The sequence below is a fragment of the Numida meleagris genome, chromosome 3, assembly GCF_002078875.1.
Source record: "Numida meleagris isolate 19003 breed g44 Domestic line chromosome 3, NumMel1.0, whole genome shotgun sequence".
Taxonomy (NCBI): Eukaryota; Metazoa; Chordata; class Aves; order Galliformes; family Numididae; genus Numida; species Numida meleagris.
The window spans coordinates 37,402,799-37,428,421 of NC_034411.1; the positions used below are offsets into that span (position 1 = coordinate 37,402,799).

The 25,623-nt window shown below is 33.6% G+C and overlaps 1 protein-coding gene across 7 annotated transcripts in view; it reads right to left on the reverse strand.

Moving 5' to 3' along the window:
• RYR2 (ryanodine receptor 2) overlaps positions 1 to 25,623 on the reverse strand; it is a 364,829-nt gene that overhangs the window by 80,082 nt on the left and 259,124 nt on the right. For 5 of the 7 annotated variants that reach the window (XM_021391074.1, XM_021391073.1, XM_021391070.1 and 2 more), the window contains 12 exons: positions 23,759 to 23,837; positions 23,010 to 23,099; positions 21,737 to 21,874; positions 19,475 to 19,552; positions 18,043 to 18,118; positions 16,491 to 16,617; positions 15,577 to 15,692; positions 14,201 to 14,265; positions 12,641 to 12,762; positions 8,833 to 8,882; positions 3,136 to 3,196; positions 2,215 to 2,453 (listed from right to left, as the gene is read on the reverse strand). In XM_021391074.1, the coding sequence (XP_021246749.1) occupies positions 2,215 to 2,453; positions 3,136 to 3,196; positions 8,833 to 8,882; positions 12,641 to 12,762; positions 14,201 to 14,265; positions 15,577 to 15,692; positions 16,491 to 16,617; positions 18,043 to 18,118; positions 19,475 to 19,552; positions 21,737 to 21,874; positions 23,010 to 23,099; positions 23,759 to 23,837 (1,241 nt within the window). The remainder of the gene's footprint in view (positions 1 to 2,214; positions 2,454 to 3,135; positions 3,197 to 8,832; positions 8,883 to 12,640; positions 12,763 to 14,200; positions 14,266 to 15,576; positions 15,693 to 16,490; positions 16,618 to 18,042; positions 18,119 to 19,474; positions 19,553 to 21,736; positions 21,875 to 23,009; positions 23,100 to 23,758; positions 23,838 to 25,623) is intronic. The other 2 variants (XM_021391077.1, XM_021391071.1) reach the window with 1 other exon arrangement.

The window sequence follows — 25,623 nt, forward strand, 5'->3', positions numbered from 1 at the left end:
GGTATCAAGAGAAAACTTCGTTAAAATTCTTTGGACAACTGCATTAATGACATTAAGCTGTGAAGGACAACCTATAGCAACCATTCTCTAAATACAAAATTCTGAACATTCAATGCAGTAGTAGAAATTAATGGCATAGCAACTCCGTAAGAACAGCATCTAATTTCATAACCATTAATAGCAATAGAAAATGTGTCAATGAGTCTTTTCTAGTTTGTCTCGAGCACTTTCACTTTGAAAAATTTCATGGCAAACCAAATAAAGTTTCTGAGAGTATAAAAAATAAAAAAGTAATTTTAAGACTGATATACAAATATGACACCAGTGTATTTAATACATCACAGAGGAAATACAATGCTACTAAATATGTATTTAATTCTTTAAATCACAGTTCATACTTCTTAAAATTTAGACCTAGAAAATCAATAGCACCTGCTTAATTTACATTTTAGACCAACAAAGGATTAAAAAAGAGAAATAATCCCTTTGGTTCTTCTGAACACTTCATCAAATTATGATTCGAAATTATAAACCATTTCAATCACAGAAATGTGAGATTCATCTTAATATCTATTTGAAAAAATGATTTTCCAGTGTAATATGTGGTACTAGTGCCACAATAGTATAAATACCATCAAGAAGGATAACACTCTTACTATTTCCACATTTTCCTTTTACAACTTTTCTATTCTCTCCCACAGTGCTATTACCTTTGCCCTAAAATGCAATGAAATTTTGGGACTAAAATAGAACTTAGACATAATGTGCTGGGAAAGCCTAAATGATGATTCATTAAAGCAACAAAGTCTGATTCTTTACTACAGTGTAATTATAGTTCTGTTCATCTTTTAGAGCTGAGTATTTTTATGCTAAAATAGTAACCTCAAGCATCTTTGTACATGATCACACTCTGTAGTAGTCTGTAAATGTAATACAAGCTCCAGGTCAAGATGCCTGTCATCAGAATATTACGAATAAAACAAACTTACAATTAGGCATAATTTAAACTAATAGTTTTTTGAGTTTATGATTTCTAATATCAGGAGTTTAACACCAAAATGAGATATGTGGAATAATTGATGGAGAAAATCTCACTAGCAAGAAAGTATGAAAGGCTTACCATTAAGTTCCAAAACACAAAATATCAGAGAACAAAAAATAAACAAGGCATATTCATGCCTGAAAAATAATATTTATAATGTGGTAGTAACAGATATTAGCCTCATAGATGACTTTTTCTGGATACTGTCAAAGACTCCTAAATTTTACAGAAATAATTTAATAAGAGAACTGGATATTTATGTCTCAACACATTTGAATCCATCAATACAACTCCAACTTTTCAAAAACAATTCTTTAAGGTTTTTAAATAATGATTTTTCAGATTCTAAGGACTTATTTTCACAGAATTCTATAAATGAGATAGTTATGCAGAAGCAGAACAGCTTGCTTTAGTGTAAACTGGCCACCAGAATTCCTATGAAGTTCCTAAAACACATAGCATTAAAATTTTGTGTTCATAGAATCACAGAATCACCAAGGATGGAAAAGACCTCCAAGATCATCCAGTCCAACAGTACACCTATCATCAATATTTCCCATTAAACAATGTCTCTCAGTACAACATCTAAACATTTCTTGAACACCTATAGGGTTGGTGACTCCACCATCTCCTGGTGTTGCAGACTAAAAAATTCTGTCTTGAAGAGACTGGGTTTGGGAAAATGAATAACACTGAGTCTGCTACAATTAGAATATCTACAGAAATGAAATCACATACATTCCTTTCTTTGGTGACTGCATTCTTCACTTCTCCACTTTTCTTTACGATGTGAGATGCACCTACACATGCACCCTGCTAACTGGGGCATATATTAGAGTAAACCATCCCTCGAGCAGTATATCGTCAGTTATGAACAGAGCAAAAACGAATTAACTTAAGTAACTTTACTCAGTGACAAAATAACAGCGAATCTATGGTAGAGACAATACCAAAACTAAGTCTTCATAGCCACATCTTTTTTAATATTTACAGAAATGCCACTAAAACCTGCAGACTGTTGTAGATCATTTACCGCAAATGTTTAATTTAATCAAAATTTTGTCAAAGTAGGATGAGATTTGTCCTTCTCTAATAGAAAAGAGAACCTAATAATACTTACTACATTATATTACGAATATATTAATGGCATGGCATTTCTAAATAATACATACATATCAAATCTTCCCCAAACTGGTGCTGTCCAATATGCTCAAATAACGAAGATAGCACTGGCAGGAGAGCCACTGTGGTATAATTAATGATTTGTGTAACTCCCTTGGGCTGGTTTCTGCTGTGTGTAAACTGGCCTTGCTTAAGATTTTCCATTGTTTTCTCCAGATCCTCAGCAGCATTGTCCAAAAATGCTCTCAATGCCATCTTAACAGACTCCAGACCAGTTTTCATCACAGTTCTGTATATAACATGCAAAGAAAGAACTTCCCATTAGACAAGCATGGAATAAAGTCTAGTCTTGGTTTCTATGAAATAGATGACATAGATTTGAAGAAAAATCTTTCATCTTCCAAGATTATAAAATCTTCTCATAGCAGAACAAGCTAATGAAAAAAAATAAGTTTCATAGGTGCACAACATAAGGATTTTTATTTGGTTTCCCACTGTAAAAATTCACATCCTTTTTAAGATAGGGAATAATTTGCTAATAATTTGCTCAAATTACAACCTGGATTAATTTTGCAATGAAGACACCCAGAGACAGATTCACTGCACTCTAGGTGCACTTAACTCCTGATTTATTTTTATTTTATTAAGCAGCATAAACAAAGGAATAAAATGTTTTTAATGTTATTGTGTTTTTGAGACAATCACATGATTACAAGCAGATGAAAGAACGGTCAGCGGTTCCTTGACCCCACTGATCTGAACTGAAACTTTAAGTGTAACTTAGAAATATTGTTCTGCCAAAATCTATATAAGTAGAACAAGTAATTAACCTACTTTGAAGTGGGAATTATTTTCAGTACTGTTACTCCTTTTTTGATTATTGAAATGCTGTAGCCTTACACAAATCTGACTGGATACAGTTCTCTTTTAGGTTATATTCTTTGTACTTTAGGAAATATATTCAGTATTACCTGGCATCCAAGGTCTGGCCCAATATGTGAAGACAGTTGACTATTGATGTTGCATCATTTCCTAAATAGGAAGGAAAATTACCCACCAATTTAGCTGAGCATCCTTCAGAGTGTACCTACAGTCTGCTAATCATGTCATTGCTTTTAATGAAAGAGTAAATTACATAGCAGAAGAGTAATTCAACTTTTGTAAAATTTTGACAGGCAAGTTAAAAAACATGCAGTTTGTTGTCTTATCTTTGTTTGCACAAATTCAGTAACTAGAGGCAGTTAAGCATCTCTCATCAAATAGCTGAGGCAATCAAGTAGGAAGCACATAAATGTGGGGTTAATTAGAGTTATAGTGTATTGTCTGGTCTTCATTCAATTTTATAAACTTTGCTTTAATTAATCCAAGTTTATCAGAACATTTATCTTTCCCCTCTCAGGAAAATAAAAGCTATTTAAAAGCTGTTCTTGCAACTCTGACAAGAAGAGAAGACTTATATAAAACATCACCAAAAAGGTTAGCTCCCTCATGTTACCAATACGCTGTAACTACTTACAGAAGGAGCAGATCTGATCTACACAATAGTCTCTACCATTATATACATTACAATTAGAGATGTAAAAAGAGAACTTATACACATGCCTTGTATGAACATGCACAGCCTCTGATGTTGCCATGTATATGTCACCTCCAAGTTCACATTTTAAATCCATGACAGATTTAGGCATAGAAATTTGACCCACAGTTTATATGATTTTTTTTAAATGTAAATCGTTGCAAAAATGAAAATAATTTTTCTTACGTCCCTATATTTTTAGTTTCTCAATCAAAAATAAATCAATGAAACAGACTGAAAAGATAGATTTCTGAAAATACTGTCAGCTAAATACAGTGTACTATATCACCAGTGGTTATTTCACTTGAAAATATTAGCAAACATAAAATTTAAAATAGCAACTGTTTTGGTGAAGTAGAGATTTTAAAAGATAAGTTGCAAGGAAGGAGTGGAAGGTTTACTGCAGCACTGTGAATGCTGTTCCAGGTTATCAGAACTAGGGGGGTATTGTTGAAGTGCAGACCCACAGTAGATTAAACAAACCTGAACTGCAGTTTCTACAGCTGCCCTCAGCCATGCAGCCCCATCCTCTTTGCACCGGCACTCACGGTCATGCAATGATGTAACAACCAGATGATAAAGCTGAGGAATTCCAAATGAATCCTACAGAAATAAGTGACTATACCCATAAAGATTAAGGTTTTTGTCAGCTTCTATTTTTCACAACCCCTATGTTTTCTCCTTACTATTTTACTGCTCTTGTGACAGGAATGCCAGCACTGATGAAAAAAAGATTGCAGGATCATGGTTGACAGCAGAGATAGAGGGAAGCACTCAAGGCAACCCTGGCACAGACTGTGGATTAAACTATCACACAAAGCGTGCATATTCTGTGAGCTACTGTGTAGTATAGAGAGTTCACTACATTTCCCCGAAAAGTAACACTGGTAATCTATTTATACCATATAGATATAACGGTCATATGTTTATGAGGAAACAGGTACCTTCTGCAGTGCAACCAGGTGGAAGATTAAAAAATTCATCTAGTTATTCTGAAAACTAAACAAATTTTAGGTATATCCCTTTAACAGATATTGAAGGGTTTGTTTTTTTCCCCCCACTGGAATAAAATTATCGTAAAATCTATTGTTGTATGAAAAATATGTTCAAAACCGATATTAAAACACTATGCAAGGTAACACATTTAAAAGAGCCAGCTTCAGTGCTTCACACCAAAACAAGATTTATACAACTACCTTAACTCAAGAAAGATCAGTAACAGTTTTGAATCTCCTGAAATTTTGGTATTATTTTGCTTTATAGTACCAAACTACAGTTTTAATCACTCCCTCATTTAGTTAAAATACCATATATTTTGTTTGGAATCATTGAGTTTAAATTTACTGGAAACTGCTTTGAAGACAGTAATTAGAATGCTGAAGACAATATTTAGAATGCTGATGGCCTGACAATCTCTTCTCCTTCCACACAGATGTAGGACCAGCTCTGAAGGCCATTTCTACATCTGCCATAAATAGATGTAGCTGTAGTTTGGCAACATAATACAAACTCTTTTCCTATTTAAGAAGAATTTGCAAATTTTGGAGACTTTTAAAAATGAATCAGTTTGAGAGTGGGTTTACATAGCTGAATGTTCCTAGCAATGTGCATATTTTGGAAGCTAGATGGGTATAGGCAAATTAAGGAGACATTGCTACGTTTCATTTAACAAAACAAGAAGTGAGGGCAACCAGTTAACCTACTGTAAAAGAAACACAGAGAAAAACATTTTCTTAGAAATAAACATACACTGCGCTCAACTATCTGGAAAAACCTTCCACATGTTCACCCTGGATATGAGAGTAGAAGTCTGTGACCGTGCAAAAGTGATGTACTATAGTTTAGCCATTTTTATCAACATAACACTGAAATCAGCCTTTCTAAACTATCACAAAAATTCCTTCCTGGAGTGCCTCCAGGAAGTTTATAATCTCAGACAGGATTTGTTACAAAATCTTAGAAAATATAATTTGCTGTGAAATGTAGGTTTAGATTCTGTGGAAATTCTGAGTCTTGCTTTTATTTGATGTCATGGATTTACTTGTTTTCATCTAAAACAAACAACAAAGGTGGTTTTTTTTTGTTTTTTTTTTTTGGTTTTTTTTTTTGCTTAATCTTTTTAAATTTAACATTTCAAGCATCAGTTTGCTTCCAACCTGGGTTCAGAAGTCAACTTCAGAAGGCGACTTTTTTTTTGGAACTTGAGTTACAAAATCTGAAATAAGGGAGTTTCTGATAAAATTAGTTTTATTAGTAGTGCCAATATTTAAGTGTATATACATACCTTCATTAAATTAAAATTATTTTTATTAAATATCTTATTATTTTTCAGAAGCCTGAAAGCTTAGTAGAAAATACTCAAATTGTAGAAATGAATATATAATATATAAAATTCCTTTCAGTCATGAAAAAAGATAAGTACAATTCAAAGGTTGAAAGCTTAAACAAGAGCTGTTCTTTAACGTAAATCTTCATATGACTGAATGTTCACAAAATCAGTGGAGACTGGACATATGCAAATACTAGAACATAAGTTCAAGAAGTTGAAGTTAAATGTATCCCAATAGCTACTATAGACAATGATCCCATGAACTGCACCACTGTGTAGTATCTGAAGTGATGTCCTACTTATTTTAGAAAGCAATGTTCTTAATATATCAGGAGGGAAGAATTTTTACTTTACTGTGAAAATGCCATGGCTACTGATACCAGGATGGGAATTTTAAATTCAGGGTGTAATTAGGCAGAGAAAGCCTTCTGTCTGTTTCTTGGAGCTTTTCTGATTAATTTCTCAAGCTACCCAAAATGAAGAAGCAAAAGCAGGCCATTCTTATCTGATATCTCATTCAACAAATTTGTGTTCCACATAACATAGCACTGCATTACTTGTATGCAGATATTTTTAATTAAGAATTCATATAGAAAGAATGTCTCACCAGAGGTTTAAATAGTATAGAAACTGAATCAAGCCACTCACAGAAATCTGCTTTTTAAATTGACAAAATATAAATTCAAATCCTCAGAACTTTAAAATTCCTTAATAATAATGAATGTAAATCAGTACAGTCATACTGATGCAGAAATACAGCTCTCAAACAGGGAGTTATTGGGGTCAAATTCTACTTTCAAAATGTAATTTCTACTTTCAAGAAATAATAAGACAATGCTGAATCACAGTTCCATAATCTTAGTAATAACCTTAGATATGAAATGCAATTAACAGCTTAAATTCACTCTAGAAGATTTTTTTGTTCAATTTTTTCCATTTTCTCATGACTTATATAGAGTTTACAGTACAGGACTTCTATAATGACTTTAATATATGCAGCTGTATCTTCAGAATTCACAATAAATATAAAACACCTCTATGGAATGTAAATAAAACAGCAAATTCCCCACCATCCAAAAAGCTTATTACCAAGCATCTCTTGTTCATTTAAGGAGACTCTAGGCTCCAGCTGTGTTCTGAAAGGCTCTCCTCATAAGCATTTTCCCCTCTTCTGCACAGGCCCTCTATTGCTCAAAGAAGTGCAATTCTTTTGATCCAAGCAGGTTTTCTAACATGATGTAATTTATTGTCAAAGTAAGGCAAGCTGTAGGATGACTTTGACTTGAGTTAGTAGGTTCACAGTGGCAACCATGCTCCAGAGTCTTATTGTAATCTTGTCCTAACTAATGGGAAAACTACAGTATAATTCTGTGTTGGCACAAAGATTTTGTATTCACTTAGTTATTGCACACTAGGAAACTTGAGTTGAAAACCAAACCATAGCCATGGTGCACCACGTGACGCCATCTGTCCTAACTCCTCCTCCTATTTCAATCCAGCCCAAGAACAGAAATTAAGTAAGCTGAAAGGTGAGACTGTCTTCCCTTTAGTACTCAAAGAATCACGCTGCATCCAATGTTGACCCTGAATTGTCATTCATTTTAGGGGAAAAAAATTATCAGAAAAACAAATTAACACAGCAACAACTGCAAAATAATACTTGAAAAAAAATTAATAGTATTCCGGAACTAGTTCATTCTTTGAATAACCTCGTGTATGAACCACAGCTTATGTGTAGGTTTGTGACATATTCCATCTTTCAGAAAGAGCTAGACCACCACGCAGCTGCACAAATAACTCCATTCTTTCTATGATCTTTTGGCTTAACAGGAAAAAACACTCAGTTCATCCAAAAAGATACTTAAAAGCAATATCTCCAAATAACTTCTACACTTCCTTCTCAGTTTAATCGTTTTTGTAATGGTTTGTAAGCATTTATACACCACACTGCTGCATCAAATTGGTTCCTTCTCTTCAAATTGAATGAAATATGTAGAAATTGAGTCAGATGCATGTTATCTTAATCAAATTTTAATCAGATAGATGATTACCCAATTAGATACGTGCATGAATGCTGAATTTTGCAGTGCACCCATTCATTGTAGAAGCTATACATCATAGGATGCGCTGTTTCAACTATCCTATTATCATGGCACAAGAAAAATTTGCATAGTACATGACTGTGCCACACATTGCAGATAGTACTTATACTACATGAAGACTTCAAATTAACTTCAATTAAGTGATTTTCACATGAAGTAAGACAAACATCCAGCCCCTGATAGAGTCATATAATACCAGAGATATAGTAGACATGCGTGTGGTGTAAAGCACATCTGTGTGTTTAAGATTTCCACAGAACATCACTAAGCATTTCTGCCCACTAGTAATTTTCCTTAATGAGTTTCCAATACAAATGTGCAGTTCTGATACTCTGCTTTTTCTAAGTGAATTATAATAAAATAACAAATATGTAACTATAATTAACTCAGTGACGTTTTTTAATAGAATAATGAAATCCAGATATTAAGTTCACAGAAAACAAAATAACTCCCACCCCAAGAAACTGGTAACTACAAAAGTTTTTCATTTCATCTAATAAATTCTGTGATCTACCAGTCTAAACAATTAGTGGTCTGTGAAGACCATGCATTTCAGCCATGCAGCCATGCAGCATGCAACAAAGCAGCACATAACGCAATGCAAAAATGGCAAAGAAAACCAAGAGATGGCCATGCTAGTATTTGTCAAGGGTCTCCTTACCAAACAGTGAAATCCTATGCCTGACAAGAACTCCAAGTTTGCAGAACAGGCTGAAGACAAAAGAAAAATAAAAGAAGGAAAAAAGAAGATAAAAGGGGGGAAGGGGGAAGAAAGGAAAAATAACAGCTGATATATGAGCAGGAAAAGCAACATGATGTCACGCAGAAAGAATCAACTATCTGAGCAGAATGTGGGACAGAGTACTAAAGAAAGAGTTTTTAAGTGCATATCCTTAACAAACATGGTTAAATAAGCACATATTTTAATTAAAGAAATTAAAAAAAACTAAATTAAATTAAAAGCAAAGCTAACTAATATAAAAGCGTCCTATATGAAAACCCACAAGGAAATTACCATTAAAGCTTTAAGAAGTAAAATATGGTACAATGCTATTCAGTATGTCACTGACAACTTGAAAACAAAAGGTAATGAAATCAAATTAATTGAAGTATTTGATGGTAAATGTTTAACTAATCCAACTTGGATCTCGCCATCTTGAGAACACAGCATGAATTCTTTTAAATGCAATGCTCTTCAACACGACTTAACATGAGAAATAACAAATCAACATAAAAAATAGCTTCTTAAATGGGCAAAAGTAAACAAAAATGAATATTATTAATGATTTAATTTTGTGTGTGTAAAATACTTTTTTGCTGATGAGAAGTGTCTCATTCCGAACAATAAAGAATGAGTTTCTGCATTAATTCATAGAAGCAGGAGCACACTGCCCTACCCAAATTGAGCTGGCCTCCAAATACAGGAGAGATTTATGCAATCTTTATGACCCAGTCCACTCTGAGAATTTTCTGCAACAGTGATAAATTTGGGTCTTATTTTTGGGCTGTAAAAACCCTCATCTGATAGAATGACACGAACAATACTGTCTTCTTTTACGAGGGCTGCTCCAAAAGTAATGAATCCTATTTTATCATGCTGGTTCATGTCATCAGAGGCAGATGTTGGTGGTATGGCAGTACAGGCTGAACCTCCCACCAATATTCCATTACATTTTATGGCTGTGCAGCAGAGGGACAGTCTGTCACATGGCGTATGACATGTAAGTGCGTATGAAGCAACAGTGTATAACTGAATTCCTCCATGCAGAAAAAATGGCACCCACTGACATTCATCAACGCTTGCAGAATGTTCCAGGAAACCAAATCATGGATATGAGCACAGTGAGGTGGTCAGCAGTGGTGATAGTGACAGTGTGTCACCTTTGCTGGTGCAGATTTTTTAAGAGCACAGCATGAAGGTTCTTGTTCATCCCTGGAGAAAACATATAGCTAATGATGGTGACTAATTTGAAAAATAGTGTTTTGTAGTTGAGAATGTTCTCTATCAACTAGCATTATAGCACTCTTTGTATCTGCTGTAGGTTCCAGGGAAATAAATAGAAGGCATTACTTTTGGAGCAACCTACGTATTAAGCTATTTTAATTATTATTTAATTAATGTATAATTGCAATCATATGGGCCAGTTAGCAACCCATGAGTTAAAAGCAAAAGACACATAAGCATGTTTACACAGTCTTCGGATAAGATCTGAACATGTAGTTCCATTGAGAGATGAGAGCTTTGTGCCAAATGGAAACATTTATGTCCAGAATCAGAATGGTCAGGTTAATGTGCTGCTGAATCCACTTTATTAGCCAGTGTATAGTGATCCATTACAGCAACAGCAGTGGCTCTGTTTTAGAAAAGAGTCTGGCTGGTGCATGATCCAGGCTCGCTGTTCACCTATATCATGAGGCAGACATATACTACATATTCTGTTATGAGGATCCTGGTTCATCTAGTCCAACAAGAAAAGCTGTACAGAGGTACATTATCATTGCACAAATTGTGTTTCCATTCCAATATTGACATTAATCAGCTTCCAATCTATCTTCTCTTCCAGCAGACAAAAGCTACTCAACTTACTGTAACAATCAGCAGATGCTATGTTTCCACAAAATCAAACTGAATCTATTATCTCCAGTGTAACAAGTGTACATTCAGGGAGAAAAAAAAAAAACAACACAAAAATCCAGAACTTCCAAATGGTTAGTGCTTAGACTTATGGTCAGAACTAATTCAATACAACTGCAAAAATACCAGGACTTTTAAGGTAGTAAAACGGAGAAGAAATGTAAACAATCCAATCCTGAAGAAGCTGGTTACAAACAAATAAAAGATAATTCCATGATATTTCAGGAAGTGTTCTGACCTATGTGCTCCCCTAGAACTGATCTAGATTTAATGTATTTGCTAAACAAGAATGGCTGTTGTACTCGTTGACAGTCAAAATGACACTCTTTCATAGTTCAAAGAATGCAAGTTTATCTTCGTTGGAAAAAGACAGCAGTCAAAAATTGCCCTTAATTCAAAGGAAAGTCCAGATAAGAGTTGCACCCAAACAAATCTAAAGGGGAAACTCAACAGAAGACCCAAAATTCAGCTTTGAAAAATTCCCTACAATCTGGAGAGCATGGGATAAACAAAAATGCTGTGATCTAGTAAAGTAGCCCAAAACAACACTTTAAAAAATTGATCACATAATGCAGTTGTATTAGCCTGACAGTCAAGAAATGAACTGCACAATAGCACCAGTTATAGCTACGATTTATCCAGGTTTGCATGTGTTTTATTGACTTTGGCTGACACTTCTAGATGGAAAAAAACTGAATAGGGTTTGGCAGCAACTCTGATCCTTTTGATGAGCGACACGTTCAGGAAACTCATGCATACAGCTAGACAGCATATGTGCAGAATTCCTGAATCCAAACAGCATGTGTTGATATTTCCTTATTTGACATGGGATTTATTGAAGAGTCTTTACTTAACAACTGCTGAAATGCTCTTATCCAAGGTATTACAGATAGAAATACAGCAGCTCTAGTTGCATGTATTTCAAAGTACTTGTTTAGTTCTTTGAAGAAGGCCATTCAGCCAAGCTACCAGACCAAATCAGCTCACAAGATGGCAAAGTCAAGAGCAACTGCTTATTTATGCTCTGTATTGTGGCTAGAAACTCCACTCAATATTCAAACCATCTTGCAAACCCCCTCATATCAGTATGACCATCAAATGCCTGTCTACCTCAAAGATCTGCAATTTAGTTTTGTCTGGTTCAGTACACATTAGCAACGAAGAGGTCACACATGACACCCGTACTGTGCAGGTATGCAGATGGTCCTGTGTTAAATTTGTAGTCCTCATTACTAAATGGGAAACATGGGTTTCAATTCAAACAGAAATGAGATAAACACTTTTGGAAAAATAGTCTAATAATGGATAACTTCAGAGGATGGACCAAGAGGATATTTATGTTGAATTACTACTGTTGTCACTACTTAGAAAACTGAAGAGCAGAGAGAATGTAACTCTCATTTTACTTTTTACGGGGGACAGTAATAATGATATTTTTCTGAAAATCAGTCATTGATAAATTTTTCCTTTAAACAAAATGTTATAGGAATAATTGCGTTAGTACATACCTATTTCCAACAGTGAGAACTGATACACAACTATAAATCCCATACAAAAGACATACTGTTGATAATAAATTAAGTTCCCAGCATTTGAAAATCATCATCACTACCTTTAAAACATCATGTAATCATAACTCTGGACTCTCTTCCTCATTTCACACAATGAATTTTCTCAAAAAGAAAAGGAAGTAAAAAAGGAAGAAAAAAGGTTAATTTTTGCTTTTGTAAAAATGTTTCTCAGCCTCCCACTTCTCACCTACCCATAATAAACTGCACTTTTTAATGACACATATACATATATGCATACAAATTAACATTATTTTAAAATTTACCTTGTCACCATTTCTTTCTCCTTATTAGAGGCATGGCCTCCGCTGCTGAGAGGCCTACTTGCTGCAGATAAGAAATACAAGCGATGATTTTTGAAATACTGATCAATCAAAGGGAGCACAACCTGAAATTACATCAGAAAAAAGTGGTTATCTCAGGGCTTTCTTTGCTATGTTTTCTATTACTCTTTGTAAGTCACAGCTACAGACAGGAGATTTCAAATGTGTTTTCTCTTTCAAATTCCCAATGTATTTTTTTAGTGTCTATCTATTTTCTAAAAAAATTTTCTTTATTATCCAAGATACTTCAAGTGTCATCAGGTAAGGTAGTAAAAATTTATTTACATTATCTCTTAGACTAGATCTGTGTTTTCTTTAGAAAGAATATATAACAGGAAGCATCATTTCATTTTATCTCACAATTTAATATCTGTCTAATACTACATACCTGGACACAACTATTGCTGTTCATACCTTTAAGGTAGGGAGGTTTCATTAAAAAAATCTCTTTGAATTGAATGAATTGAAAAGGCACTTTGAATATGCAAGCTTCAGACCAGATTTTGAGTGTCAAAGCTAGAACCAGATTTTCTTAACTTAAATTCTCCTTGTCATAAGAAGGAGAACTGGGCTGACAAGAACGTCAAAGGTAACAATGGAATGTGCAAAGCCCTGCATCTGGGGAGGAATAACCCCAGAGGTCAATACATAGTGAGGGCTGACTGCCTGGAAAACAGCTCTGTAGAGGAAGATATAGGGTCTAGATGGACACCAAGTTGTCCACAAACCAACAAAGTGTCCCTGCTGCAAAGAAATCAAACAGCAACCTGAGCTGAGTTAGGTAGAGTTGTAAAGGGCACAAGATGAGACAAGGAGTTTCTGTCCAAACATAAGGAAACACTTTTTAAAAAGAAACAAATCAAACCAAAACAAACAACAAACAAACACAACCATGTTGTTTACTGAACACAAGCACACATTGCTCAGACAGACTGTGGAGTCTCTCTCCTTGGAGATACTCAAAAGCCATCTGGACATAGTCCTGAGCACTTTGCCCTGTTTGACGCTGCCTGTGCAGTGGGCCTAGACTAGATGACTTCCAGAGGTCGCTTCCAACCCTCAACCATTTTCTGATTCTATGATGAAGACATCAGCATTGTTTTAAAACAAGGAAAGAGATAAGGAAGGTAACACTGAAAGACACGTGACTGGTTGGTTCCAGTAAATGTTGCTCACATTTAGCTGCCGAAAGACTGTAAAAGAAACTACTGAACTACACTGTCAGTAAACAGAAAATGTAGGGAGGTTATGATTAACATCTCATGATTAATAACATATAATTTAGTACGGGAATAATGACAGTAAGAATAGAGTCCTGTAATTTTTTTCATGATTATACTTCATCCCTAGTATTTTCAATCTATTTTTATTACTATTGCTTTCAATTATTAAAACAATGACTTTAACACAGAAGGGTGCAAATAAAACAATGTTAATTATGTCCACTAACATGTCCTTTCTCAACCACTATGTTGACAAATAATAAGCAAAGATATACTGTACTTTGGCAAAAAACTTGATTTCTTGTTCATATGGGAAATGCTCTCCTTTGCCTCTGCTGCCAGCATCTGAAGAGAGAAGAAAATTGTGTTTCCTATTACATATCCTAATCATAGGCTATACTGCATTTTTCTTAGAAAATGTGCATTATAAATAAATAATATTGGTGGTCTTTAGATATTGATTTAATATACCATGAACAATAAACACACAAATTAAAGATACATTTTATGACTACATCATGAGAAGAAAAATAACAATAAAATGTGCGAAGAAAAACTGTCCAAATATCCACAGATGTACAGGCACCTCATAGTTCAAAGAGATACAAAAACTTATATGAGATGAAGATCTGGTTCTATGTTTGTATTTTTCTAGTTATTGGCAACACTTTTGGAAGACTGAATTCTGATTTTAAAGGAACACGTTTCTCCTGTAGTTTCAAGGAGAAACAAAATTAACAAATTTTTATTGCATATTTACAGACTTCGTTTAAACAAAAAAATTAATTAGAATTACCCAACAGAAATTAAAGTTACTTCTCTTCCTGCATTGCTATAATACTCTAGTTTTCCAGCATTCACTCTTTTTAACTCTTGCAGTTCTGCCAAATCTATCTAATTAAGCAGAAAATGAAGCCATGATTATTACGCAGCAACAGCATTAGTAACCATGTGATTTATGAAGGCCAATTATTTGCTAGTGTAAGCAATCATGGAATATATTCATAAATTTAATAACTTTCACTTTAAAACTTGACAAGTATTTGGATGAGCACTGTTTTTTTTTTCAATCTTTCTGCTGCTCCTGCCTTAATATTTTCAATTACAGTATGCGTGCCCTGACTTGAGGTACAAGATATATCATGTGGCTTTGCAATTCCAAGGTCAAACAGAAGCTGCTTCTTGCTTCAGTTCTTTCCCTCTCATAAGAATCTGATCCTGGCCAAACTGTTACTTTTGTTATCTTTAAGAAAAACAGATTTTTTCTTTATAGAGCTGTTTCTCCTCCAGAAAAACAGTTCAAATTTGTACAAATGACTCGTTTAATTTTCTCTGTGAAAAAGAGAATAGATGTAAATAGTGAATACTAATGTTCATATATGAGAAGTTATCAATTTGTGTATAAATTCAAGGGAATGTCTTATTTTGTTTTTCAAAGAAAGAAAGTCATTATAAATTTTGGCTGAATATTTTTCATCTGAAGAATGAATGTGGGAAACTAGAATACTGTGAAATACACAACTTTGCAAAATTCTTATTATCATCAACTACGGAAAGCTAGAGGAAAAAATTCCCAGTCCAAGAATTTATTTTTTGAAATTTTTGTTTTTATAATTTCAATCTTAGTAATTCTAGAAAAATATACAAGTACTATACCAAATTCCAAAATGTACTGATGAGCTTCATCTACATATCTTATAAGTTGCTGAAGGAAACTGTAGGCAAAGCGTTTCTCAATGGAAGGTGTGTCTAATTCCAAGTCCTTAAGTCCTCTGAAATAAGAGCAAGTCAATTTTTAACCTAGCAGAAGGAATAAAAGCAGTCTTACCTCTTCTGTGACCACTTTCTCTAGTAATAATAAACTGCTTATTAAGAATTAAGAATTTTTCTGTTTAAATTAAACAGTACTCTTACACTCATTTAGGTTTTAAGCAATTTGTTAAGATGTAATTATTGTTTCCCAGGTAGAAAGTTACAGAAAAGGGGGACTAGTCACTCAGATTAATCTAACATCAATTACTTTCCTTTATTTGTAAGGTATTTCCATCTTTAATGTTTTCTATTTTTGGCTGAGGGAGTTTTGAAACTTCCAAAATACTTTACTTTAAGCAATCATACCAGAAGAAAAGTTAGTCTCCCTCATCATGAGTTTTGCCTAAAATTGTATTTGTAATGAAGAAATTTTTAACAGCTATCTGGCATTAGTGAAAAATCAGAGTAAAAACAAAAAGAACTGCTAGAATTGTAATTTACTTTATCTTTTGGACTATGTATCTTATTGCAACAAATCAACAATTAATTTGCAGATAATAGACTCATGATGTAGGCTTTTGTCTTCTATTGATAATCTGGTAATGACATAAACTTTGATTACGAAGGACCAGCTCTTGAATGACTGAACATAAGGAAGTTATGCTTTACCAGCAAGGTAGCTTGTTAGAGGCACAATGTTTACAAATAGTTATTTTGCAGCTTAGGGTATGTGTACCTACTAAATATATCTGTTTTTGTACTGCACATTTCTGCTCTAGAAAAAGAACACTGCTGACAATAGGATACAGTTTCATTACCTGGAGACTACATATCCATTAATCTGTAGAAATTTCAGAATATCCTGCGCTTTTTCTCTGTCCTTAGCTTTTTCTTTGGCTGTGAGTGTATCATAAGGAACAAGAAGAGGATGGTTGCCTCCTCCTACTATGGAATATCAAGAGAATTAAAAGGCAGTTTAAGAACATCTGTTGACACAATATTTCCTGATACGCAAAACCACTATTGTAATAACATAGCATGTTACAGTACAGTCTAGTCTGAAGTACTAACAATCCATTTTTTTGTTTCTTTACAAAAAAATTATGTTTCTACAAAATACTCAGATATGAACTTTAGACATGGCTACATACATACTTTTAACATAATCAGTTCCTGCAAATACCAGGAAAATATGTTTTCTTGGAATCATGGAATCATTAAGGCTAGAAAAGTCAAAGATAATCTAGTCCAAACGTAGACCTACTGACTTACTGAAGAAAAAAAAGTGAAAAAGGTAAAAGTGCTTAACTGTTACGAACATGCATTATCATTATAAGTTGGTCTAATGAAACTGAATATACTTCAATAAATAAGAATTTCATAGTGAAACCAAGAACTGTCACTCTGATAGCATATATATGTCCATATAGCAATTATTATTACTATTATTTCACTCTCCTGTTTTAGTAAACAGTTTTTAACTCAACCTACGAGTTCTACTTTTTCTTTCTGATTCTCTCCCCATCCCACTGGGAGAGGAGAGCAGTGCAGTGAGTGAGAGTCTGTATGGTGCTTAAGTAGCTGCTGGGTTAAACCACAAGGATTCATGCACTTTAGCAAGATACATGCACAACTAAAATCTATGAAAGTGATGTAGTTCAACTGTATAGTAAAAAATTAAAGCCAGAAAAGTAAATAAACTTTTTCATAAAACCTTAACTACCATAAATTAGCTGGAGGTTTACAAATAAAAAAAATGCAAGCACATGGAGAAAAAAGGTCAAATTTGGTGCATAATGTTAAGCTTTGCAACTTCGGATAATACAAAATCCTACACATTCATCCGCAAATTAGAATTTGTTGTTTCTCCAAGTATTGGTTCCTCCATGAGCAAATGTAATGTGCAAAAAAGAAATCTTTGACATATAGTTAAATAAATGTATCTAATACAGAAGAAACAGCAGACACACAATATATCACAAAATTCATCATTTGGTAAGTAGAGATAAAAGATCACAATCAATTTGTTTTAAGTGGAATCAAGAATCTGTTCTAGACTTATGTATTTGTCAATTCAAAACACCCTTCTAGATCTATCTGCAATAAAAAGAAGTACTCCAAAGAAAATCAGAGCCCAATGGGCAATAGTCTGACAGATAAAAACTAGAAGGAAAATGTATTAATGTATCTTAAAGTTATTCACAATCTTTAATTTCTTCCGGTATTGCAGTGGAAGTGCTAAACTACTTCAGCAGGAACTGTAACATTCAGTATTACAAAAGCTCAGGCAGTCTGTCTCATACATTTTCTCCAATTTCTGCTTTAAGATAATCAAACAATTTAAAATAAATACTTAAGAGTTTACATCACCTTTTGCTTCAAGCTCCATTTTTTTTTTCTTTGCCCATATGTTATGGTAGTTTTCTGCCATCATCTCTGCCATAGCCTTAGAAAAATGGAGAACTTAGCAATGTGTTGCAATGATCAGCTCCCAAGGAAGGACAAATTTCTAGTTGATATTTAATGACAACTTTTGTGTAATGGCAGTTTTAATACAATTACACTGCAATGATTCAATGAAAACAAGAGTTTTTATTACAAAATTACGATACAGCATTTCCATAGGATGGGCAGGCAGGAATTAGGGACCTGAAGCCAAAAAGAAAACTGTTAAAGCCAAACAGAAGGAACCACACAGAGGAGAAGGAAGAGTACTGGCATATCAGACAGGAGCTCAATTCTCAAAACAAAAAGACGAAGAACCCTCTGAAGGACTTCATAAGGGAAACAAAGGACAGCAAACTTCTTATAAAACTCTTTCAGATCAGTAACTAAAAAAATATAACTCAAATGACATAGAAAAGCTCTCCATTCTCTAAGTAATAGGACCTACTACCTAAGCATGAGAAAACATTTTAAACTCTCCCTTCCTGTGTTTGTGACTCTATACCCGCAAAACATAAGAAGCTGTACAATTTCTCTAGATTTCACTGTTCATATTTCATGGACCTATGGTAACAAAATTCTTCAGTAAGTAGTTAGCCAATTACTTTACTACTGCTGATCATTTCACTGTGCTACAACAAAGTTCAGCATGGGCAAAGTCCATGCATTTCAAAAGTCTTGCATAACCAGCTATGAACACCATGTTGCCATCACTACACTGGTACCAAATCTCATGCTAATTTAAACTTATCTAGTATATGTCTACATAATATTGGAACTGTACTCAGAGTAAAGCAGTAGACATTAAAATCTAGCACCACGATCCATCAAATACCACTACAAAACCTAACTTTCTAAAGGCAGAAACAACATCTGTTTACCAATTAAAAGTAATGTTCCAAATAACAGCAATCTAGTGATACATCTGTCAAAATCCTGCTCATGATCTCTTACTACAAGCCATATCAATAGTTCCTGATTCAGTTCAGAAAAATGAGCAACGACAAAATGTTTGAGTAAGCTGGTGGTGAAATTAATGGTAAACAGAAAAAAATCCAACATACTGATGTTCCAAACTCTTCTAAACAGGATTCTCTTCAGAATGAAAGATGTTTGTAAAGATGGCTTGGAAAATTAATCTGAGACTAAAAGAAACTTTGAAGCCTTTCAGAAAGAACTGCTTTTTTTTTTTTTTTAAAGTAACAAAGACTCAAAGAGCAATGGTGAAAAAGACCAAAAAAAAAAAATCAGAATATATCAAAGGAAATAACAGAAGGCACAAAATTTGTTTTCAATAAATTAAGAAAAAAAAGAACCATTTTAATTATCAAAAAGGGTTAAAGTGTTTCTGACTTACGTGCACATCTCTGGAGAGGGTGACGTTGCTCATGTCAATTGCTCGAGGACTGTAACCATGGGCTGCATCTACAGAGATCTGAATGACAAAAACGCAAAACAATGGAGTTGATGGAGTAATATATAAATATTTATAAGTATTTGATATGAAGAAGTTAACATTAACAAGATATTGAAAGTAATGAAAATACATAGGAAAAAAATCACTTCAGAGGGAAAAAGGACCCTACATAGCCCAAATGAAAATATACCAAGAGTAGTAAATTTATGTTGGATGTAGGGAAAAGGTGTAAACACCACTCATTTAAATGCAAATTTGACTTGAAAACATGTTTAAGATATGAACTCACTGTGAATAATTCTGCACTGAAGTTTTAATTAAATCTCTGCATTTTGCAGGGATTTTTTTCAAACAAAGACGAAGCAGGCCAAACCTCAGATGATGTACTTCAAGGCGAATTCAGGCAAAAATCAAACTTCCCATTTTTCTATTCAACTCTATTTCTACCTATAGAATCTATTAAATAAGACACATGTCCCTTTCTTTCTATCCTCCTCAGAAAATACCACCATTTTGTCATTCTCTCTATTGCCTAAATTTGTCACAGACTCATTCAAAGGTCCCTTGATGAAAGATCAAAGAAAGATAAACAATGACAGAGATTTGCTGGATGGCAATCCATTCATGCAAGAAACATGGCTAGGAAAAGGGAATTACTGAGCCTTCCTCTATGGATTCTGCTGTAACAGATATACTCACGTCCACTACATGAATATCTTCCTTTAAAAAGAACAGAATTCTTTTCCTTGTTTTATATCCTATTTAGATGCACATATATGAGAATTTCCAAAGCCTAGAAATGCAATTACCCATTTAAAAAGGTATGGGGTTTTTTTGTGTGTTTTTTTTTTTTTTTTTTTTTTTTGTTACAGAGAAGACAATAATACAATGGACATGTAAGCAGTAAACAACAAAAAAAATTCTGATAATTGCTTTCTTGTGTTTTCTAAAGTAAACAATTGTTACATTAACACTGAAGATACTGATTAAATATCATAACAATTTCTCAGATGAACAGGAAAATACTAGATTTTGTCTGTGATTACAGCACATTTTAAACATACGAGAATTAATGTGATAGTATACTCTGAAATGCTGTGGTGTTCTAGATTTCAGAAACTCTCCTAGTAAAGTTAAGTACTTTTTTACAGTGTGGGAAGACTAACTTGCCTACAAAAGCTGTTTTTATAATAATTTGACGACTATTATAAAGCTACTAATTCTAAATAGCTCCTTACGCTTAAAGTATATATAAATATCTGTCATTATAGTGTTTGAGGGCAATATTACAAAAAAACAAAGTCAGGAAGTTGGAAATCAAGAATTCCAAAAGGAAATTAGTGTTTGTAAACTAAAATTTTACTTTAATTTTGACTTAATCCTAAGTGCTAAATCAAATCCCATAATATTCAATTTCTAATGCCTAGAGAGTGGAGTGGCAGGTTCAACTGCTTATTTTTCATAGGTGTACTACCAGACTTGCACATGTAAATCCTGCAGAGATGAGTGATAAGCGGAGATTTTTCTCCTCCATTTCATTTCCTCCACTGCTCTGACTCCATGTATGTCTCCATGAATAAACTGAAAGAGCTACTCTCTCCACCCATAACTTTCAAAGTATATATAGCTGTAAGATAATACAGTGTCAGCATTGCTCTATTTTATCCTAGCAGCATTTTGATTTTACAAGGCCATCTCAAAGGAAAAATAGTCTTCAGCATTTTCAGAATTGTTTGGCTGTCAGTACAAGTCAACTTTATGCTTCATTAACATTAATATTTGTATTCAATTTTCTTCCTTTAAAACGACAAAATAAAAATCAGTTATATGTGTATCTTTACTTACTTCTTTACTTACTTAAAGGCATCCATAGCCACAAAAATCCAAATCATCAATACCCAATATAATAATCCTCCTAAATAATTTAGCAAATTTAAAATTAAGTAAAAAAAAATGGTTTAATATTTCAATTTTTCAAAATGTTCATTAGCTCAGTGTTTTCTAACAGTGAAAAACTGTCAAGCTTCAGTGCACAGAAATCCAAATCTTCACTGTTGTATGATCCCTTGTAAAAAATCCTTTCACATGTTTTGGCACTACAGGATTATTTCATCACTTGTAAAAATCAAAGAATGGAGAGCAAGCCTTGCATGATTTTTTATTAAATTTTGGGGGAGATAAGTTTTCAACAAAATTACTTACTTGACTGGTCTGAGATATGCGACGCGTTCGATTATACAATGCCATGGAATCTCCCTCCCGTGTCCTTTCAATCCGCCATCCCCATGCCAGCATGGTTTTTAGCGATTCTTTGATTGGCCATCGATAAATTTCTTTCTCCTAGAGGGATGCACAGGCAACAATTACCTCATTTAACATGTAGCTGTGCAGAGCAAAAAATTATCTACTGTGCTTTTGCTTGATTATAATGAGACGCAAAGAAATGCACCAAAATCATGACATGAGGACACTACAATAAGGCAAATAAATCCTACAAAATATTTATTTATCATTTTAGAGGTGGGAATAATTCTGGCCAGGCAGGAACTTGATGATCGCAGGGATAGAGCAGTATGGTTAGGTTGCGGTTGGACTTGATGATCTTGAAGGTCCTTTCCAACCTGAGCAATTCTATGATTCTCTATGATTCTCTACGAACTCAAAGGTGGACTGGTTAATTATCAGGAGTAATATGGTGTTTTCTCTGCTAGATGAAACAAAACAACATAAATACAGAATCATAAAAAAAGTCTACATCAGAAGAGTACCCTTAACGCTAAAGTCAGATTACTTAACCTAAATAAATTAGCTAAGGTTATCAAGATTATCTAGTGATCTGCTGTGTGAACAACTACAGTCCACCACTTCTCTAGGCAACCAACTCAAGGAATTCTCAAGGAATGAAGTATGTCCAGAAAGCATTTCTAGTGAAGCAATTTATACCTCATTGCCTCACCTTGTCCCTGTACATGTCTATGAAAAAAAATAATTACATCTTCTCTATAACTACTTTTCAGGTGCTGCAAGACTGAAATTAGACTCTTCTGAGCTGTCTTTAAGATGAACAAATCCAGTTCTTTCAAACTTGCTCATTTATCAAGTTTTCCAGTCTCCTACTCTAATCTTGTTGGTTCTATGCTGGAGGAGAACAAAGACTCAATCTAAATCTAATCTTCAAGAATCCCTGGATGACCTTGCTAAAAAAAAATATACTGGGGTTATGACACTTGAGTTTCACTGTAAATTAGGCCAGTTATGTTGAGCCACGAGAGAAAATAGTTCTAGTTCTATTCTTACTGTACAATAAAACACTACTCCTTCTTTCAAGATTTTGAGCAATGCAACAATGCATTAGTGGATGGACTAAAAAAAAAGTGGTGCAAAAAAAGCAAAATAATAGCAATGTGATATTTTCACAGTGAAAGATGCAATCTTTCAGTCATCCTGGATCAAGAAGAATGAACAAATTCCTCACCTTTTCAGAGAGTAATTTATACTGTTTCATTAATGGTTGCACTTTTGCAGATTCAGAATATGTTTCACCATATGTCCATCCATTGGCAAACTGAAAACAGTAATAAAAAGGGAAAAAGTAATAACAATCCTATTTTTACTTTGTACAAAGGAGCAGAAGAATGCTTCTGCCGGTCTGCTCTCTTAAAATGCCCTTTCTACAATTTTCTCAACAAGTCTTTTTATTATCCACATGCAATGAAATGAATTATACAAAACAACACCTTTTCTGAAAATCAGCAACTGCTTGCAGCAAATATTTCAAGATATTTTGTCTTTATTGACTTCCTTTAGATAACTCTACAGAGCAGAATATTGTGTTACAGTTGAGGAATATTTTTTAATACTTGACACCAGAAACTACATGAAGTCATACAAATCCAAAAAAGTCTGTATTTTTATAAATTGCATATTTTTTTTACAAATAAAAAATTTTAAGTCAGCAAAACTCTTAAACAATTAACCAAGTATATTTGCTTAATAATCAACAATTAAAATAATGAAACGCTGTAAAACTACCCTGAAATATTTCTGTGGACTTAACAGAAGTCCTAACCTCCAAAAAATTTACTTCAAGAAAATTTTTGTTAATTTCTTACCTACATACCAACTTGGACTATTATGAAAAACAATAAAATTCAGATTTAAATCTTTTTCAGATTAAGTGGATATCAGTTTGTTTTTTTTTTTAAAGATTAATAGAGATTTTACCTTTTCCATCGACCATTTATCATGAGTGTGCTCCGCATATTTGTTAATGAAATATTCTAGCTTTTCAGGGATTGTAATGCTGAAAGTAAAGTGAAAAAAAAAAAAGCTAATATATCACACATATTAAATGTGAAATTTGTTTTGATGAAAAGCTTTTTAAAAATTTTGCAATGCATATATCAATTCAAAGCAATTGACTGTGTGCAAGGAAAACAGCAGTTTCTCCAAGACCCAGTTATATCAAAGATGAAATCTGACCTATTTAATGATCGCCAATTGAGAACTACAGCTGTTATGGGATTTTTATTTCTTTGACACACATGTGTAGGGAAAATTCAATAATGATACCCAGCACCTACTCTTTTTGTTACTTATTTCTATTACTAGTATTCATCGTTTTGTGATTAAATATATAAATATGACCTACAGCTTCAGAAATGCAGTAGTTTATTACACATACCCATAATAAAATAGGTGTGACAACAGTCCTTTTTGCAATACATCATGAATTTTATATATTTCTATAAATTTTATTATATATACGAAGAACACTAATTTATGAAAAATAAGACAACGGTTTCTTTTCCAACACCTCAGTGAACAGCTTAAAAATATTATTTTAAAAAGATCAACATATCAGAATGGAAACATACAAAAAATAAACTAGCCCTTAAGTAAAATCTCTTAAGCAGTTAAAGAACAGCAGCTGTCCTTGACTGTCAAACAAGAGAGAAACAGGGACAGAATCCTCTCCAAAAAGGATTCATCAAATATCACTATTTATCTACATTCTTGATCACTTAGTAACAGCAAAATCTTCTCTCCTTAAACAAAGAATTTAGGCAGTATGTTACAGTGCCATCTACTGCGAAGTATAAGAGCATGTTTTTTACATTTACAGGGTGATAAAAAGCAGATATAAAAAACAAAAAGATGACATATACAGGCAGAATAACAGAGCCCAACCACACAGAGGACAGAAAACATTGATCCAGCATCATCATTAGTTTGGGTTTTTTTTTAATTTATTTGGAAGTGTGCATTTCAGAAGAAACTACTGGTGGTATAATCATTTGCATAATTTCAGAAATGTAAGAAATGGACAAATACAACAAGGTTGTATTATTTATAGCTTTACATAAAGAAGGATACAGTTTGTAAGCAATGATTGCAGGACTGATACGCAAAAGAATAAAGGACTCATTAGAAGTGATACTTATGAAAGTAGTACTTTCTTTGTCTTGAATCATCACAAAACAGCTGACTCTTAAGGAAATGAGGTGACCAATAATTTTGGTATTGTTAAGGAACATTTTTTGAAGTTTTGAGTATATTACGGCTATCTACAATATTCCTCAGAAAGGGTGCCAGAAGTGATATTTCTGATTAATTAACAGATAGTACAATACCCTCACTAAAGTTTGTTAAATCTTTACATATCTTGAATACATCATAGATGAATTTTAGTGGTGACAAATGTGATTCCTACATTCCAGTGTATACAATGGCTTCTGCTATTGTATTTCCATGTGCATATCTGTATCAACATACTGCGCATCAAAGGTATGAATATACTGACTGCTTTCTGTTCTCTGAATGTTAATACAGACAGAAAATCCACAAGGGCAATTGAAACAAATTTCCTACAAGTAGTATTTTTCAAGTTACAGTGAACAACCACACCACTGTAAGACTACTTTATACAAAGCAGAAGATGGTCCCAGCTGCAGTAAAAAATTAGGACAAAAAATCTCTTTCCAATACCTATTCTTTCTGACTGTGTACTTAAAAGGGCAGAATCTGACAGCTTGGAGAGCATGAAGATCTTTCTTCCTACTTCCTCATTATTCAGAGTGAAAAACAGA